We start from the raw sequence: 20,267 nt of genomic DNA, 5'->3' as shown, positions 1-20,267 counted from the left end.
AATGAACCGAGGTTTAACTGTTACCAGGTCTCATTAGAGATCATTACTATCAAAAACAGTAAGAGCTGCTTGTATCCCTTTGTCCCTGCAGGACATGTCTGAGAGACAATAAACCTCTCTCCCTGTTCTCCAGTGTCAGCTTGTTACTGCCAGCACTGGCTATAACTGAATAAGATTTATTCGGATGATAGCTAAATTTAGCAGACATTAGCATCAAGTCTCTAAAGGGGTGAAAATGGGGAAAGAAAGCTTTAAATAAATAAAGTAATATTGAGTAACTTCTGCAATCTCTGGCAAAGTGAACCTCCGTGCCAGCGGAGCCTAGCAGAGTTAAATCTGGGGTTTGGACCTTGGCTGAGACAAAACATGACCGCGTTGCTGCTGTCCCCCTTCCTCCCGGCCGGCTATTATTATACCTGTGATGGCTGGAGGCTCCTCGGAGTCCCCACTGCAGCGGCTTTGTGAAGGTGTAGCGCAGGCAGCCTGTGGGCCAGCTGCCGGGCCACACACAGCAGAGGCGGAGGAGAGAAGTGCGGGTAAACGAGAACCACCAGCACGAACCCGGCGTGCCCACTGCGGGCCACGCACGCTCAGCACGGCTCTGAGGTACTCGCCACACAACACGACGCCACAACATGGCGCCACGGACCTTCCCGCCCAACACGCGCCGCAGCTCCCTCTGCGCATGCGCGACAGGCCGCACGCGGCGCCGGAACTGTGGCGGTGAGGAAAGCGGAAGTGGCGTCACGCGCGGGCGGAAGCGTGGCGCCGAGACACAGGAAGTTGGCCGCCGGCTGGGGGTACGCCGGCATGTCGGCCTCCCTGCTGCGGCGAGGCCTGGAGCTGCTGGAGGCGCCGGGTGAGCCCGCGGGGGCCGGGGGCTGTGGGGGCGTGGGGAGGGTGATTCGTGGCGTGCGGCTCGGGTCACTCCGTCCCTCCTCCCGCTGCAGGCCGGGGAAAGGCGCCGCCGGGACTCACGGAGGGGCGGGACGGCCCCAGGGCGGCGGGCGCTGCGAGGCGGAGGAAGAGGGCGCCGGAGCCCCGCAGGAACAAGGCCACGGTCAAGGGCAGAGTCGTGAAGTCAGTGATAGGTGAGTCCCAGCCCACGTCCGGGGGAAGAGAGGCAGCTTTGCCGCCCTCCACAGCCCTCGCACCGGGTCCCCTTGTGGTGTCCCACAACCACCCTCCCGGTCGTTTGTATCCATCCCTTCCTGTCCTTCTGGATGCCTTCTGGTGTCCCCGACTTAAACACAGCCTGATCTGTGAACACGCCTCTGTTCCTGAGCTGTCTTTTTCTCCCGGGACTTTGCTGATCCTTCTCTGTCTCTCTCTGCATACTGCCTGGATGAGCAGCTGATGTGTTTTATCCCTCTCTGCTTTGTTTTAGAAGAGTATCATAAGAAGAAGGCTGTGAATCACTTGAGAGCAAACCTGCAGTACATGTTGAAGGGACAATTTGTTGCAAACAAAGCCATCACAGAACAAGTAAGACTGTCATTTCTGTTTGGGAGTCTGCTTCTGCTGAGGGACGCAGGTGAATGGGAGTCATCCCCAGATCTTCCAGTTAGACCCTGTGCAAAGGAGTCAGGTTAAGTTTCTGGTTGCAAATGATCTTGAGGAATTTCTGTGTGCACTGGCAAATAACTTACTAAGCTTTAAACTCTTGTTGATATGTTGTCGCCTATGATGTTTTCTGATACTAGTTAAAATGTACTGACAGCTGTTGGCTTTTCTTAATTATCAAAGATTTTTCGTAGCTTCAGCTGGCAAAGAAGCCCTGGTTCAGACCTTCACCTTACTGTCTATTGACCTGGCCTTCTCTGTAGCTGCAGGCTGTTCAGCAAGGAACCAGATGTGGTGCTGGCTCATGTAGTAAGAATTTAATAGCACCTTGAATGATGTTTCTCATAACTTGAGAATTTAACCAGTGGTCTTCCCCAAAAGGTAGTATCATGCCAGGATTTGTAGAGGAGAAGAGCTGACTCTGCTAGAATCTTGGGCTATCTTTATGAGATACAGGCTGTTAATTTACATAGAACAGTGGTTTAGGCAGTGTTTCTCAGGCTGGAGGTTGTGAAAGGAGGTGATAATACATTAGAAAATGCTGACGGAATTCAACCAACTTGTTGGGTTTTCAGGTTGTGTCATGGACAGACAGGATAAAATAAGGTCATAGTTTCAGAATATCTCTGTGACCTTACCAGAGAGTAGTTTTCATATTTGACTCCATATACCAAGTTGGTATTTGCTGTTGTCCCAGTGACCTGCTTTGATTAACATCGGTGATTGCCTCTCGACTTTTCCTTGAAGGTATTCGAGGTTATAGCAGGGTACTAGTAGAGTAGCAGAGATGTTGCAGGTGAGCTTGAAAATCACAGTTTTGTGGTTTGGTCTGGATAACAATGACTTATTTTTTTCCTTTTTTATTATCTGAAGGTTCTTGCTCAGAACAGAGGCAGGAAGGCCAAAGATCAGCCTCCAAAGAAGATGGCAAAGAAGAAGCCTGAAGGCACTGTCTTTACTGAGGAAGATTTCCGTAAATTTGAGAGAGAATACTTTGGGAGACCATAAACAACATGACAGGGATTCTTGCAGCTCCAGTCCTTCTGCAGCTTGAGTGCTCAGCATACAGAACTGGCTATTTTGTTGGTGTATTTGAGGTAGTACATCAGAGATGTACATCAGAGATGTGCATCTGTCAGGGTGGGCTTTAATGTCATACTTGCAGAGCAGCTCTGCGTCTGTGCAGAACTTGTTACTGGCCAGCTAGAGCCATGGAGGTTCTCCTGGCTCTGAGATGCACTCTCCTTAAAGTTATCTCCCTCCAGCCAACATGTCTTACATCCTTCATGTAGAAGGGTAGACCAAGCCAAATATAAATCTTGTTCCCCCGCCTTGGGATGTAGGCCTTCTGCCACCTGTGTTATTTGGCAGAGTGCATTTAAAGCACTGTATCTGAATGGAGAAATGTTTTGGACCAGCAGTAATAAACCATGGGAAGGGAAGGATGCTTTGAAAGACTATTAAACCTGAGAGTCCTGCACTTTCTGTTCTTATTACAGCCTCTGTCAGGTTTCTCAGTCATTGTAAAAACTTTTCATATGTCATTTGATTAAATACTTGTTGCAGACACAGCCTCTCTTTGCCTTTGTAATAGTGATTAATTATGACAGGCTACGACTGATGGAGACAAACTGTGTCACTGTTCTGATCCAAGCATCCCTCTCTTTAGGATGACTCAGTTGTGTGAATGGCCTATCTGATTCATGTTGACACATGTATTTAATCTTCTTTCTGACATGCTCAGGCCTTCAAGGAGTGCAGGTTGGAATGGAGATGACTCCTCTGTTTTGCCTACTTAGTCTCCCCTCTCCGAGGAAGACCTTTTACAGGGAGAAAGTTGTCCTTTGGATGCTTGTACCTGAGCCTCCCACTCAGGTTCAGCCACGCTAGGAGGGCAGCGCTGCTGGGCGCTGCCTGCTCCTGTACCCAGGAGGGGTTGTGACCCAGGTGTTAGTCCCAGCAGAAAGTTAAAACCTTCTGAGCCAGAGGTTGTGGTGCTGGGTTGGAGGGATGTTTTTTCTATCGGGCTGCTGCTAAATACCCGGTTGCAACAAATAGAAGGCCCAGCAGGTGGAAGTGTTGTTCCAGACGCTTCCTTGCTAAACCACTGTAAATGCGCTTCTGGGGAGCGCCTGCCACTGCCCTTGCCCGCCCCTTACCTAAGAAAATGGGAAATGTGTCCCCTTTGGGGAAAAAGAGGTAAGGAGAAGGACTAATGCTAAGCTTTGGTTAGACTCAGGAGTTGCTTACAAGGGGCTTGGCTGACATGAGCAGCAGCTGCTTAGATGTCAGCACTGGTGAGAATTTGGTATCCCTTCCCTGTTTTCTGATTAGAATTCCTGGTGCTGTCCTCTTGCTGCCTCTTTTGTGTTCTTTCCCTCTTGTCTGCATGGGAGGGAAGGTCACCCAGATGTATGAGGTCCAGCCAAGGGAAATAGTGAACATACTGAAGTGTGTGTACTGGGAATTGTGTAATAGCATGTGGGAGGGGCTTTCTTGTAATAGGATCAAGTTCAACTATCTGCAGCCAAAAGTGGTAAATATAGAACAGTTCAAAGACCAATTCCCTTCTTTATCCATTTGTTCTTGCTCCCAAAATTTTAAAAAGTGTAAAAAAAAGAATGCTTCTTTAAAGAATGAAAGCAATAGTGTTTGAAAAAGTGGTTGATCAAAAGGTGTATATACCACATGTCTCCTTAAAAACTCTACAGTCTGTGCCTGCTGTCGTGTATGTGAGCTGGTCTAACACATGCAACTCCATGTGGAGTTGTCATGGAGACAATTAACAGTGTGAAAAAGCTGGTTGTGCCACAACTTGAGTTTTGAAAGAGGTAGATTTCTGGGGTGATACTCTGTTTCAAATCCTCATCTTCAGTATTTGGTAGTTCCTTTGATCTTACAGAGGTCCTTCATGTCACCCCCTGTGCCTCCTTTACCTATTTCTCCTGCGCACCCTTGCTTCTGTGGTTGTTCAGTTCCTGGGCCCTTCTTTTGCAGGCTGAGGAAAGCAAAAGCCATCCTTTGTTGCTCCAGAAAGAAGCACTAGTAGGGTAATGTGGTTCACTCGGTACAAAACCCTGCTTGTTTGCTTACAAATGTAAGTAAACAGGAAAGCTGTTCTTTCAGAGTTAATGGGGAACTTTATAAAGTGGGGCCCAGAGCAGTTTTCCCCAAGGATAATAACACCTGGATCTGTGGAGTTTTAAAGCTAGATGGCAGCTCTCATTACTGGCTGGAAAGACTACCAGGGCCAACTAAAGTAATAACATACTTCTTGTGGGCTGTGTGCCATGAGGTATTACATTGTTGAAGAGGTTAAACCTACCTGACTGGATTTTGCCATCTGAAATCAAATTTGGTTGTACAGTAAACAGTATCCTTAAATAAATTATACTTTATTTTGCAGGAGAAAGGAAAAGCAAGCAGAATGAATGGGTGGCTCTATGTAAACAATATTCTAGAAGGGCAAAGATCTGACGTGTTCTAGCCTTGATTTTTCCCTCTCCCTAGCAGAGCAGCAGCTCCTATGAAAGGACAGCAGTGCCACCTGCACACTGGGTAGATGAGGGCAAGACCTGAGGAGAATGTCTACAGGCTAGAGGAGAGAATGGGTACCAGCCTATCGCATGTGCCTGGTGATAAGCTACAGCTAAACATCTCATACTCCAGCTGTCTATGTTATGGTCTAGTCATGCCTAGAGCATGCCAGCTCCTCAACTGTACTGGGACCCCACGTGGTGGCTATCGTAGAGCAACCTGTGCCATCTCTCTGTTCCTTGCAGCCAGATTTTTCTGCCCCATGTAAGAGAAGAGGGGGTTAGGGAAGGAGCAGCTGCCACAGCTGCTTTTCCTAGCTGGCCTCCAACCTCTGGTTCCCATGCTGGAAGCTAACACGCTGCAGCCCTCAACCCCTGGACCTGCTAGACAGCATTTCTCTCCAGCTTGCAGCAGCGCAGGGAGACATCCCGCTGCTGCAGGGTGAGCACCATGTGCTGGCTGAGCTCATCGGGCTTCTGGCTCGCTTCCCAGCTCTGCGACACCAGCTGAGCATCCTGCAGCAGAAAATAGAGGTAGCTGAGCTAGGGAAGAAGGAGGAGGGTGCCATCTTAGAGTGCATCCCCACCCACACACAGCAGGGAGTTGGAATGGGAGGCAGCAACAGCAGCAACTTTAATATAAATGCAAATAAAAGCTCTGGAGTGTTATTAATGTGGTAGAACCTTTCCAGGGAAATCGTTTAAAGAAGGCAGAATAGTTCCCAGATGCTCGGTGTTGAGCTAGCTTATTGTGAACAAGATTCATCAGGCCTGTTAATGGCCTATTTCTGCCTCATGACGTGAACGGAAAGCAAATAGGAAAATTTGTTTGGATGGGTACAAGCTAATGTAAGCCAATACAGCCTCTGCTATATGAACAAGTCTTTAGTGTAGAAAGCAACACCAGCTAACACCAGCATTACATGTGTATCAGGAGAGGGCAGGACTGCAAGTGTAAACCAAGAAAAAACGTGTTTGCTCAGGACACTAATGAACTTCTTGCCTTTGAAATGACATGGCAGTAAGAAACCTGGCTGCCAGTGAACAGAGACTGACTGTAAAACTTGCTTAGGCAAAGACGACTTAAAATGCTGAAAAAGCTGTGGAGGAAAAGTAGGGGGGAAGGCTCTTAAAAAGTTTTGGCAATCTCAGCCTCTGGTTTCTTTTTCATAACTGATTTACATTTCAGTCTTTACCTACAACACTGATGGGCTCCTGAATATCCTGGGTAAGGAGCTGGTTATTGTAGAAGGTGTACAGCAGCAGCGCCCTCAGTAACTCACAAAAGAAAAGTTACAGCAAAAGGAAGTGTCTCGTTTTGAGACAAGAATACCCATCAACTCAACTAAAAATGAGGAGTGTAAAAGAAGGCAGGCTGCCTCATGCCTGTTTGCAGCTCAAAACATGGAACTCCAGCCAAGGCAGGCTGAAGGGTTAGTAGGTTTGAGATGGATTAAAGGTTTGCATGTCTATCCATAGTTACATTAAATAGGATTAACAGTGCCAACCACTAATGGTGTGGGCAGGGGAAATAAAAAGCATGACGGTTGCTCTGCAGCTGTCTACAGGGTTACATGCACCTTTTTCTGAACGAATTAGCTGTTGGCAGGGCTAACCAGTAATCTAGCCAAGCTGGTCTGTCCTGAGCTGCACCGTGTGTGTGCCAGCAAGATCATTTATCTCTTTTAATGGGAGGCAAAGACTAGGTCTTTTTCTCTGCCTGCCTGCGCACTGCAATGAAAATGCAGAGGAGTTACAGATTTAGCCAATTCTCTGCCCTATATAAATTAAGCTGACATGTCTGCTGCACTTGAAACTTGCTCCCTGCCATTTCTTAAAAGGGTGTGTATGTATAAAAGAGGAAAAAAGCAGCTGAAGGAGAAATGAGAGATGGCTAGCCATTACTTGGAGAACATGCACCCACGTAATAGGGAAATTGGGAGTTTGTGGGTAGGGCTAGCTTCATTCAGCGGCTTGTGACACTGCATGAATGCACTGAAAATAATGCAAAGACAGCATACCTGGGATACCTGAGCAGCCAAAATAGTACTGCCTAGGTCAGGGGACCAAACTCCTCTGTTAATTCACAAGGCCCAACCTGTAGGCCTGAAGCGTTTCAATGGGAAATTCAGCAAAGAGTGAGCTTGTTTGGCTCAGCAAGGGATGCTCATGGTAAGACCCCAAGACTGTCTTTGTACTGGAAATGAAATGCAGCAGGAGGGTAGATGCTGGACTGCATGGCAGGGCTGTGAATACAGCAGGAGGACATAGAGGAATTTGTGTTATGGTTGTCTCCAGAAGCTATTTGAACTGTATTAGGAAAAAATCAGCATGCAAAAGGTGGAAATTATGCCTATAGAAAGGACAATATAGATCCTGTTGATTCTGAAGGCCTAAGCCTATGGAAAAATAAAGAAAACTACTGTTATTCTGGAAAATTTATAGATTTCCCACAACAAAAAAAGGTTTTCTGAATCAGGAACAGATGTAGTAAGTGGAGAAGAAGGGTGGCTACCCAACAGCAAGGGCTGAGAAAGCAAGGGACATCTTAAAACAGAGAAAGTATATGGATATCTCAAGAACAGAAGCTGAACCCTACCTAAAGAAAAGGTGAGGCAATACTTAACAAGGCTGTGGGAAATGTGGGTGAGACAAGAAATGTATTTTTTTCAGGAGGCATATGACTGCTCTCTGGAAACAACATGGCCTGGGGGCCGGAGGAGAGGGGGCTGTGACTGGACTACCTACCACTCTATGAAATGGTTTTGATCAGAATAACCCTTTTTTCTTTCTTTTTCTTCCTACCAGTCCAGCTCAGGAGTGCTGGGGGAGCATTCACCTCCCAAAGGACAGCCTGTCCTTGCAGCTATTTCTGGGCTTTCTGCCAGGGCAAAATCTATTTGGAAGATTTTGTCATCATTCTTTCTTCATCTTCTAAAGCTGCAATTGGGGGTTTATTTTTGTAAGCATGCTGCAAAGGTGCATCTGGTTCTTCATGCAGGCATGTGGAGAAGTTGTCAGTGGTGGTGGTTTCCTCTTTTCATTTGCAAAGAGAAATGCAAGCACCTGGTTCTCTCTAAAGGCAGAATGAAGAGGAAGGTAGTTATAAGTATCATTGTATAACAGCAGAAACAAGCTTGTGAAAAGAGGCCATATGTTGTCAGAGCAGCTTTGTGAGACGTGAACCACTGGGAGTTGTTTGGTTATGTATGGAAGTACTGGAGTCCTGCTTACTATGAAGTGCAAAATGGATCAGGAGCCTGAGGGTCATGCACACTCTGTGTGTGAAGTCCACTTTACTGCCCTTAATTCAGAGGAAATATAATTGAACCAGAAATCCCATCAGCCATGCCAACTTCAGATTCAAATAGGTTTTATATAATATAGATTGGGGGAATTCTGCTGTTTCCAAGTATGTAGAAGAACCGGGCTCCTCTGAGTGTAGGTAAATCCTGTGTTTTATGCACTAGTCTATTTCTGGACATGGTATTATTGCACTGCACACAAGCCACAAGGATTCGATTAAAGCACATTTGTTCAGAGAGGCTGTGAGAAAAAGAAGACAGCTCCTGCAGTTTGCAAAATGTAAAATCAGTCACCAGCCAGGAGGCTATTAGACTTTTTCTGCTACAGGCTGGAGTTTGTTATGTGACAGTGTCCTCAGTGTTCCTTGCCTCCTGTGGCGGGCTGAACAAGCTGCTGGGATGCAGAGCCAAGTGGCGTGATGCTGGCTGTGCCTAACACAAGCCTGGAGGAAAGGTCTAAATGGAAAATGCCACGGAAGAGCCAATCCTAATCTCCAGCCTGTGTAAAATCTTAACTAAGTTACTATGTATGGAAACATGGCATCATTTCAGCAAGCGTTGCATAAGGTTGCTATATCGGATGCCTCTGCAAAGCTGCAACCTCAGAGCCTCAGCAAATCATGACACCAACAGCTCTAAGAGCAGATTTCTGGTTCTCCTGCAAGGAGTCCTATAAAATGTGGATACAGGGCAGAGAGCAAAGCAGCACAGATGCATCACGCATTCCTGTCTCCTGTTCCAGCTCTGATCTTCCTTGCCTGGAGTAAGTATAATTTGGTAAATTGGAGGTACATACTCTCTGGAGGACTGTAGAAACCAAAATCATGTATTTACTGGCCAGCACAGACACTGCCTCGTCTGTCTGCAGAGCATGGGCTCAAAGAAAAATTGATAAATTGATTTTAGTCAGGACTGGCTCACAGACAGCCCTGCCATGGGGTGGGGTTGGGGTGGGGGGTAAATGTGCTGGCAGTTTTTCCAGGCTTTGGGCAAGCTGAGTAAGGGCTGCGAAGTACACCCACTGCCCCACAGCCTGGGCTGCTGCCAGGCTTAAGCAGAAGTTGCGATGGCTCAAAGGGAAGTGGAGGTGCTTGCCCTGTGGCTGGAAAGGGGCATGGTTCTGGGGAAAGGAGGGGTTTGCCCTGCACAGACAAGCCACTTGCTTATACGCTCACGTGAGTTGCCATGTTCTCTGCAGCTCGGCTGAGACCACACGTTGTCACCTCAGGTGCAGATTTGATCCATCAAGGGAGACTGTCCTGCTCATTGGGCTTTACTGCCTCTAATTATCCCCAGCCCCAGCCTGGCAGGTCCAGCTGATCTGAAAGAAACCTGTTAGGCTGCTCTACCTACCAAAACAAAACACTCCCTTGTCCTTGCATGCGGTCACCGGCAAGTTCTGGAGAACAAAGCAGCACTTAAGCAGGACCTCGATGTGCCTGCAGTTTGCAGTGCGTCCCATTTATACAGCGCGTAGTAGCCAAAGCACTTGCCCAGGCAGTGAGCGATGGGGCAGATACTCCCCATGAAGGTGAGGGGTCTAGGCTGAGACCACTCCTCAGGAAACTTGCAGTCTCACGAAAGCCAAGATGAGGGTCTTAGTTACCCACATACCACTTCCAACGTGGCATGAGCCCTAACTCCTGACAGGGCATGGTTGTGCTGTACTGTAAACAGCACACCCACGTCACCCAGGCACTAGCTGTAAGCACGGACAGGTCAAGCCACCACCAAGGGCCCGGCCCGCTCTGCCCTCCCTGCCGCGAGCAGCTGCCGGCTGCCAGAAGTTACCGACTTCATCTGCCTGCTGTTGGAGCCTTTGCACAGCGGGTCCCAGAGCGCAAGGCCGTTACCCGTCACCCATCAGCTAACGGCTCGGGCAACAAACAGGGCTGCAGGACTGTAGCCCTGACTTGAGGGTGTAAGGAGCCGGAGTGTCAGAAACCAGGACCCCTGCGAGGCTGCAACTGGACAATTTCCCAGTATCATTATGGACTTTTTTCCCTCCCCATCCCAGCACTACCTGGAGCCCAGCGCTGGCCAACGCCAGGCCTGAAGCTCTGCCTGCATCCACCAGCCAGGCTGGGGCACGCAGGTGTCTGAGCAGGGCAGCTTTCTGGGTTGTGTCAGTGCAAGTGAGAAGGAATTTTAACTCCTTGGGGAAGGATGTGCACATCCACATGCCAAAGCAGGTTCCAGCAGGCCAAGCAGGGATTAGGTGCTGCTAAATGTGGGTACCAGCAGCCAACACCCCCCCACCCTCCCACAATGATTAAAAATGGCACATTGCAAATCCTGAAGCTTTTAGCAGAATATGGCCACGCTGGATGTGGAGCTCCCTCAAATGTTCAGACCCTCACTGAACTACAAGCAACCACAACAACCATTTCCTTGCATTGAGTGGCTACAGACCTACCCATTAACAGAAGAGCACTAATTAATATCTACAGGTAGAAGCCACCCTGCTACACAGGCTCCTACCTGTCTCACGTTGGTGTTCAAGTTCTCTGCAACATGTCACAGACAGACACCATCACAGCAGGCTTAGGGTTTTTTTCTCCCTATTCCATCTTTTCTGTTGCCACGCTCCAGCGTTAACTCGCCACAGCCCCGCTGAGCCAGGCAATCCTGGGAGCCAGGCCCGGCTGCAGCTCGCTGTCAACAACCCCTGCCCACATCACTGGCACACACTGCTCCAGCACACCAGCACCTTCCATTTACATTTACACCTCCAAATTTGACTCTCCAGTGGCCGACTCGAGAAACCAAGTCTTTCAACACTTTGGTACACAGACACCTTCCATCATTAAGAGCAACAGGAGTAACCTCACCCACCTGCCCCAATTCACCTACTGGTGTGAAGATACCACTTTCACAACTCATGTTTTAGTACCCAGTTCCATTCACCTACTTCAGAATATTGAGACTGTAAAAAAAACCAAAAAAAAACCACCTCCCACCATGGTCTTCACTGACCTTGTGTTATCTTTTATCATCTAATCTTCTATAGACCCTTCTTTGCTGTTGACTCAGGGCATCTCAGTACAATACCACCCTGTAAATTTTAAGTGAGCAAGGAGCCACTTTAGTCACCATTACCAAATAAAGATCCCAAGCACCCTGTGCAACGCATCCCACTGCCTGGTGGAACAAGCAGCACACAACAGTTCCAAGCTGTATTGCCCTCTGAAGACACGAGCAGCTCACCCAACAGCTTGTTGGGTTTCCACACAGTGCAAGTGATGCTTTCGCAAGTACCCAGTTAGCCCACACCAGAATTGCAAGTTTACTATAAAATAATTTATTAGACAGCAATACACATTTTAGCAGCAAGCTTATATACATGCACATAAAAACAGCCGACTACCCTACTCGGGGACTCTAGCTCTTTTGCCCTTGGCCTTGCGTACCTCTTCAATCAGATCTTTCAAGTACTGAATTTCCTTACTAAGGGAATCTGCTTTCTCCTTCAGGGCCTGATTCTTCTGCTCCAACTCTCTGCACTCCCCAGACAGCGCCTCCTGTTCCGCTCTCTTCTTCTGCCGGTAACGTGTGGCAGCTGTCTTATTCTGCTCCATCTTTTTCAATTTCTTATCTATTTTCTTTTCTCCTTTTATCTTTGCTGGCACTACCTTCTCTGCAGGATGATCATATGGTTTGGACCGCACAGAGCCACAGCCGGCATCTGCAGGGAACTGGCTGTCATTGGGGGATCCAACTGAATTGGTAGGACTATGTTGGGGTGTCCCCAGGTAGGAGTCTGGGCTCATGCATATTCCACTATCATCAGAATGGTTCTCCTCCTCTTTCTCGGACTTGGTGATCACTACCACAAAGGTGGGGGCCTCCTGTTTTCTTTCTCCTTCCAGAACATCCACTTCACTACCTAATTCTAAACTAAATGAGTGGTCTGGAGTGGAAGTCAGAGACCCTGGGGAGAGGGGAAAAGACCAAAGGGAAGCCAATGGGGCCATTGGATCTGCTCCAATTGGAGATTCAGGGAGATGGGCAATTAGGTCAGTTATCAGTGAAGGTTCTTTGCTGTGAAATTCCTGGATGGTAGGGTTAAATAGGAGATCACACGTGTCTTCCAACGTGGCCATCAGCTCGTCTGGTGAGACGGTGGCTTCCAGATGTTCCATACCTAACAGGGCATCAAAATCAAATTCCTTCAGATCCATCTTCTCCACCATCCACTCCATGCCAGAGAAGGCATCCTCTGCACAATAAAGAGAAGATTACCAGTTCAGCTGAACAGTCACCAATGCTATTCAAGCTTCTGAAAATCACCGAGCAGCTCACACCTTTTAACATCTTTCCCTCACATATCAGTATGAAAAAATTCAACCGGGGGGGGGGAATCCCCTGCCATTTAGCTGCAGAAGACTACAGGGTACAATCTAAGCTGTCAGATGTTCCAACATTCCATCCCTCTTACTTGGAGGCCAGAAGAATTCGGGGCCATTCGAAACATACAGCCATGCTTGTTTCTTGTGACCTCTGCCAGGGAGCAGTACCATAACAGCTGGTATGTTATTAAAAGGGCAACAGAAGTATCACTTTACCATATGCCAGTCCAGCAACCAGCAATTCTGTATTGTGTAAGCAGTGCAGTACACATGCTCTCCAAGCAGAGATATGCATGTGAGGTTGCCTACGCATTTGTGAAATCTTAGGAACTTCATTTTTTAATCAGAACATTAGTAAACACATTATGATTATGTGCCATTTAATTGCTGCACTTCATGCAAATAAGTAATACCTTACCCTGGCTGCTATCTATGGTGTTGCCTAAACTGTCCACAGCAAGCCAATTGGAGGAGACTGCCTTAGCCTTGTCGCTGGAGAACCCATGCGAACCGAGGGGCTCGGCCACCTCCAGGTAGTCATCTAGGAGTCCCAGACTTTCCTCAGCCACCGAACACGGCTGGCTGAAGGGGGATAATGAATCCCCCAACAGCATCTCGTTGTTCAAGAGGCTCATCTTCGACAGTTTTTAATGCTTTGATGGTGAAGGATGTAGACAAGTAGAGGGTCTTTTTGTCGACTACAGCAATGCTGCTGTGCGGTGCCTTGAAAAACCTGCGAACAAAACTTGAATTATCAGCACTTGTTTGACCAACATAGTACCTTTTCAACAGCAATACCACCTCAGGAAGTATGGTGGTACTTTCTAGGCTTGTACAACTTCTCCGTTTTCGGGATTGCTCTCTGCCTCCGCAACATCATCTCTGCGCTTTTCTGACTTCTTACTACTGGCTCGCCAGGGCCAGCCGCAGGTGCGAGCCTCCGGCCGGGCCACCGGCTCCCTCACGCCCCAGCGCGGGCACGGCCGCCGGCCCCACCCACCCGCCGTGACTCACGCCCACGCCGGCAGCCGCAGCCATTTCGCGATCCTGCCGCATCCTCCTCCCCACCCCGGCAGCGGCCGCCATTTTGTGTCTTGCCACGTTTCCACCGGGGCTCCAGCTCAGGGCGCCTCAGGCTGCCGCCCAGGCTTCGCGTGGCCCAGCCGTGCCAAGAACCCGGGAGGCAGCGGTGGAAAAGGACAGCGGACCTCTCTGAAACGAGCTGACGGCAAAAGGGCGTCTGGGTGAGAAACCGAACCCAGTGTCAGACATTTTCCAGAGGCTTATGAAACCTCTCCAGATCATCGGGGAGGCTTAACGCTACGGTATTACACGGAGTACAGTACTGCTGCCAGGTTACGAGCAGCCCCCGTTTATCTAACTCGGGACTATACACCAGACGGTATTTACGCTCTCAGAACCCCGGTGTCTCCAATACCCCATTTCCAGAAGCTACAGAAACACGCTCCCACGCGGGGTGTGGGTACACCCTCCATAGAGAGGGTACTGCTCTTACACCCACGAAAATTCCAGCGAACGGAAGATTCTCGGACATTTAGGAATTAGAGTTGTCTTTATGGAAAAAAACACAGTAGTTTCTCGTAATGTGTTCTGGAATGGCATTTCCTGCTGTTTCTGGCACCCGCCGCCCCGGGGAAGTTGAGCCCCACAAGGATGCCTCCCCCCCCCGATCTTTTATTTCCCAGCAGATACCACCCATTACCATACGGGTGATAAACACAGCCTCGAAGCCCACTTAAAAGGGGTAAGAGTGCGACTAACGCCACACAGAAGTGGTAACCCCCATGCCTGGCACACAGTACTCACGCCATGGTTGCAGATGCCGGGGATGTGCCGAGGCCGCCGCCGCTGCTGCTGCGCCTGCTGCACTGGCCGATGCCGCCGCTGGCCCTGCCGCCCTTAAAGAGCCATGGCGGCCCGGGGAGGGGAGGCTGCTTCGGTCCGCGCCGCGCGGGAAGGCGTTGCGCGTACACACACTAGGACAACCTCTATTTTTGGCAACAGACACACAATGCGGTGGCACCGCCTGCGTGCCGCGCTTATATAGGAATCGCCTTAAGCAAAACAAGATCCGGCTGTGAGGTGTCCTTCCGCCAAGCGTCACCTGCCTCTCCCAGCGCCCGCTGGCCTGTAACCTAGCTTTCTGGGCTTCTCTCGTGTCAGCCTGCTGCGAATTAAACGCAGGAACCGCCGACAAAAGCTACCATTCCACGACGGAGCAGCGGCGGAGGGACTACATGGTGTACATCCGCGTCGGCAGCCTCCCCGCGAGGCGAACCGCGTCACGTGATCGGAGCAGTTGAGGACGCTCCCCCCGCCCCTCCCGCGAGGAGCTTTGGCGCCGGAGGGGGGGGAGCTGTTCAACCGCCAACAAAGACGGCGCGCTCGCTTAGCAGGCGTCACGCAGATCGCCACGTGGGAAGGGGGGTGCTCATTGGCTAGAGGCGAGTTGCTCACGTGCACTGTGCGCTGTCATTGGCCAGGGTCCGAAGGAGGCCAGATGCTGAGGGGAAGGCGGGGGGGAGCGGCGAGGAGCGCAGGGGCCGGGAAATGGCGTCTGGGGCGGGAGTGGGGGCTGCGCCCCTTACCACAGTCCTGTGCTGTCGCTGACTCGTCCCTCTCGAAACAGGACGTGTTCCCCCTTTTAATTTCCAACGGCCTTTTTTGTTCGCCACACGAAGTCTTGCTGAGGCCAAGCCGGAGCTGGCAGCTGCTGCTCAGGCCGAGGTGCTGGCACGGTTCCTCTGAAGCGCTGAGGCGGGGCGCCGCCATGGCTTCCTGCTCCCGCAGATAGTGTCGGCCCAGGGCCGCGTCGCCTTCCCTCCCTGCCTGCCTCACGCATGCAGCGCTTAGATTATGGCTGCTTCGAGGCGTAGGTTGTTTGTGTGTATGGTGGCATCTGTATCTGACCTGTGCCTGCCGGCTTTGCAGCAGCCCCGGCACAGTATCAGCCTGGAGTTGTTCATGTGGAGCTTTGCTGGAGAGCCATGTTGCTGAGCAGCCGAGAGCATGAGTCTAATTAGTGACTTCAGCCTATGCAAGAGCTGAAAATGAAGCTGGTTATTTCCCAGCTGAGGAACAAGAACTTCCTCTCCTACTATGCAGTTTCACACTTACACAGTTGCTTTTCTGTTCTCTGTGCAGACTTTACTCTTGACTGATGTCAGCATTGATGGATCACTAAAGTGCAGTTTCACATTATGTTTTACTGATCTAAATCGACTTTCTGCTAGGAAAGAAGGCAGCCTTCCCTCCTCCCCCACCCTATTCCTGGCTATACAGTTCCACCAGCTGCTCTGGCCCTTAGTAAGCCAGCTCAGCCAGCCAACCCAGCAGGAAACTCAGGGGGGTAAACAATTTTGTACTGGTTTCAGTCCCTTCATCATTTCACTCAGGTCAGACAAGCTTTGGCCAGCTCTGGTGAGCTGGGAAGATTGGTGCCTGTGTGCTTTTCTCACTGTGTTTGTTATCCAGATTGAAAAACAGTTGTTTTTCCATGTTGCCGTCAGCTCTGAGAGCTGCAGTAAATCTTTGCTTGTTCAATCATCATCCTGCAGGTCAAATTGCTCTCCACTATGTCTGCAAAATGCTCCGCTATTTTCTCTAATACAACTATCTTTAAGTTAGGGCCTCAATAGTATTTTGTAAAGCCACAGCCTTCACCGAGTTTGCTCAGGTGTACCTGCCTGGCACTTACTAAACAACTTGACTGATGATTTGCGAGGACAGGTGTGACCCAGTTTCTACTTTTAGCAGTCTGATGTTAACATCATCCCTACAGAGTATGTCATTCCACATCTGTAAACTGAACACTAGCTGCTGAATGAAAAAAGCAATTTTTCCTCCATGTTGGTTTGTTGTGGTTTTTTTTTTTTTGGTTGGTTGTTGGTTTGGGGGGGGGGTGGGTTTGCTTTTTTTGGGGGGGGGGAGGGGGATGTGTCTAGAAGCAAGCACAGATTTTGGAATGAGTCATTAAAATGGAGGAGGCAAAGAAAAATGTGCTCCAACGCCAGAAAACACCACAACAGCAACTGAGTGATCTAAGATGACTGTTCTGATAAATACACTATGGAGCAGGCAGATCTTGCTTCAAAGCGAAGTTTAGAGAATGCGGCAGTTTTTAAAGTAGCCAAGTGGGTGATTGGCTGGGTGGCTGGGTGGACAGCATCTTCATGTCCTCACTGGCTAAGGGAGAGCTCTCACATTCCCTGCCATGCCTGCTTGCCCCTCCTTTAAGTGAAAAGAGTGATTGTACAACCATCATCATAGCTAAATAAACAGAAATGCTATGCACACCCAATCCTTAATCTTGAAAAGATAATTATAGATTTCACTGAAAGGACTCTGGGTATGTGCGAGAAAGAATCATGCAAGCAAAAATGAAATATGCAGTGAGGAACTTAACCCAGATCTGCCTGTTTCCTAGCTGCATGGTTTCCATTTTGGGTGTAAACTTAATGTGGAAATTTGCCTGCGTTATGAGCTCCAGACAGAATTTTTTTAACAATCCCCAGTCCAAAAAGTGAAATCAAGTAACCAGAAGCCAGTCATTTAGTGAACAGCATCTTTTTTCCCCATTTCCTGAAGGACTGCAGAATTACTGTTGTTACATAATATCATGAGCTATATCCCCAATTCATTTATAAATCATCTCTCTGCATTTACACATATTACATCAGAAGTTTTTCCTTGGTGGCTAGAGTTTTTGACTGAGGTAGAAGACACTTCTCTAAGCCCAAGTAACAATTCCTTGGGAATTTTGGTACAAAAAAAAAAAAAATTACGAGTCTTTTCTGTGCAGAGAACTACTAGCTACCCACTACTAACTCAAAAGTGTCTAAAAAGTGTTCCTTTCCAGTATTACAGAATAGATTTGCGGCTCAGAGATTGAGAAGAAAATTGAATTTACAGTGTAAAAAAGGTAGTTTCTGCATGAAGATTAATTTGTGTGCATGGTCAGTGAACTTCTGCTGACATGTTAACAGCTTTAGCACTGTGGATGTTACCTTCCTGCCCTGGGTGCCATACCTCAGCAAAGAGAGCTCCTGTGATAGGTAAGCTCCATCCTGACCCAGAAGCAAGGAGCCAGCCACCGGCAAAAGGAGCTGCTCATGCAGAGCTCACTGCAGGATAGAGGCCAAAGTGACCTTGCTGGGAAGTGATGAACTGCCCTGAATAAATACAGCACTGCAGAAAGCCATCTCCGGCCAAACAGCAGCACCAGGGTGTGAAAAACGAACATTCCTCCTTCATTAAGATGGAAGGTCAATATATGTGGGGGTTTTTTTGTTTGTTTGTTTGTTTTTTTAAGTTAAAGTTGCAAAGGCGAAGAGGTTTTCTTCTTCCACCCGCAAGTATACAGGAGATAAACATGCTGAATGCTATGTTATTAAGTACACAAAAGACAGGGAGGACGTAAATGTTTCCATAGTAACATCTCCTTGCACAGCCTACACAGTCTGTATAGGACGCTCTCAGGGACTGTCAGTGGGGGTGAAATACTCATGGGCCTCTGTAGCAGGGGATCAAAGTGTGTGTGTGTGGGGAGTATATATTGCTGGGGCCAGGGAGGTAAACAGCAAAAGTAACGGAGATAGAGGTATTTGTTTATTTGTTCTTTCCTGGAGTGCTGGGAAAGCCACAGCCAGGGAGAAGGGCTGGCAGATGCTGCATCAGGAGGGTGCACAACCCCCATGGTGGCACTGGGCAGGCAGCTTTGGGCCCCGCTGAGCCTCAGTGCCCTGGAGAAGGGACGAATGGGCTTTTGGCGGGCGCTGGGCCCTGCTGGGGTGGCTGGGGAGGAGGGGTCATTGCCTGCTTTGCAGGAGGATGGGTGTGAGGGCAAACCCCAAGGGGATTCTTGTGATAATTTCTGTCCTTTGAACCTTCCATCACAAGGGACAGGAAGCCTTACTCCACACTTCAATGAGCAAATCATTTCCAGAGACCAGCAGGAATTTTTCCGGGAGACAAAAGTGCCAAGGGAAAGACAATGGGGAAATGAGGCAAAGCAGCTAGACGTTCTGAGCAGTTTTGAGGGAGAACTACCTACAACCTCTATAGCACAGGCTAATTTGCAGTGCTCAGTTGCTTCTCTCCTCATGTGGCACAAACGGATATCTGAAGCATCTTTTCTGCCAGATTCTCATCGTAAGCTCTTTAGGGATTGCTTTATAGGCGTTCCATTTTAAAACTAGATTGAAAAGCAAATATATGTGATTAAAGATAAGGCTGGGAGGTATTAGTGTCCATCTTTTATTACATACAAACAGAAAATAAGTTAGCCATATGCTCTGCCTGGTTTGTTTTGGACTAGTACACCAAATGGAATCTCTAATAAATCATTCATTGCTTACCCACCCCCTCACTATCTTCTGTTTCTATCCTGTTATGTAAATATCACTGACATTTGAAATGAGACTAATGAAAAAAAAGCATTAAATCTGCAATTTACATTTGCAACTTACAGTTCAATTATTTTAGACAGATATGGAAACAATCCTGGTTGTTCACCTACATTTTTCTTACTGAACAAACGTGGGCATGCCAAGCACATGCTGATGGCTCACAAAATACGTCTCTCCAGAGGCTTAGTTACTCAGAATCAGCCAGGCTGTGGCCAGCTGCCACAGGTAAAAATGTTGTGCAGATCTGGTAAGAGGGAGGTGAGTTTTAACTTGTAACTTGCCCAAGCATGAATTTCTTGAACAAAGCTACAACTGGCTAAAAATGATGTTTAGCAAAAAATATGTGTGAAAGGCGGGGAGGGGTATGTGCTGACTTTTTGTTCAGACCATGCAGGATTTTTTTTTTGTTTTCTCCATGTCCAGCCTTGTTTTATTATGATGAAAGGACCTGGAGGTCAAGAATAACGCCTCATGTGTATTAGCACATGTGGGAGCTGTTTAGCACACAAACAAAAGCCTTCCAGTTGTCCAAGCAATAGAAGAACAGAAACATATCTCATAGCAACTGTTGTTCTTCACAGGGTTGTAGTTCATGTGACCTCCGCCGCAGACTGTGTATTTAGTGCGTATCAAAATGCACCAGATCTGTATGTTATCAGCATCTGCTGGAGTCACATATGCCAGGTACCTTGTGCCTTTCTGTGCAAAAGGATGAAGAGGAGAGCAGCAATGAACATTCCTTCTTTTCTAGCAGTGTGAAGTTAGCAAGAGCTGAGGCCTGACAAGCGGGTACAGATTATGAGAGTGCAGCATCTCAGACAGCCACAGACACCAGTGGGTGAGCTAACAGCCTGTCACCACTTCAGTGGATTTGTCTTTCAGTCTCTCAGTGCCCCTTAGACTTGTCAGAATAAGGGGTTCTTGCTGTAGCCAAAAAATGGCAATTATACGGCATCTGAATCTGGCATCTAAAGCAGCAGCTTTGTCAGAAGCTGGTAGAAAAGTTATTTGAGCTTTAGTCATTTCAGTCTTTCTATTCAGTGAGAGGGGATGCACAATGAAAGGCTGATAATACCAGACTATGCT

General features: G+C 48.4%; 2 protein-coding genes across 2 annotated transcripts; one reads left to right on the top strand and one right to left on the bottom strand.

The window, feature by feature from the left end:
* The first annotated feature begins 726 nt into the window (after nucleotides 1–726).
* On the top strand, nucleotides 727–3,130 carry RPS19BP1 (ribosomal protein S19 binding protein 1). The gene is made up of 4 exons (XM_040596688.1): nucleotides 727–859; nucleotides 951–1,091; nucleotides 1,388–1,485; nucleotides 2,437–3,130. The coding sequence occupies exons 1-4, from the start codon at nucleotides 811–813 to the stop codon at nucleotides 2,569–2,571; spliced, it is 423 nt and encodes a 140-aa protein (XP_040452622.1). The 5' UTR covers nucleotides 727–810; the 3' UTR covers nucleotides 2,572–3,130.
* An 8,552-nt stretch (nucleotides 3,131–11,682) lies between these two features.
* ATF4 (activating transcription factor 4) lies at nucleotides 11,683–15,027 on the bottom strand. Its single transcript, XM_040595972.1, has 3 exons — nucleotides 14,581–15,027; nucleotides 13,172–13,486; nucleotides 11,683–12,623 (listed from the first exon to the last, which is right to left on the bottom strand). Exons 2-3 carry the CDS (start codon nucleotides 13,386–13,388, stop codon nucleotides 11,773–11,775), a joined length of 1,068 nt encoding a protein of 355 aa, XP_040451906.1. The 5' UTR covers nucleotides 13,389–13,486; nucleotides 14,581–15,027; the 3' UTR covers nucleotides 11,683–11,772.
* Between the last annotated feature and the right edge of the window lie 5,240 nt (nucleotides 15,028–20,267).

This window comes from Falco naumanni, chromosome 5 (assembly GCF_017639655.2).
Source record: "Falco naumanni isolate bFalNau1 chromosome 5, bFalNau1.pat, whole genome shotgun sequence".
Classification (NCBI taxonomy): domain Eukaryota; kingdom Metazoa; phylum Chordata; class Aves; order Falconiformes; family Falconidae; genus Falco; species Falco naumanni.
This window is presented reverse-complemented; position numbering and strand designations above follow the sequence as displayed.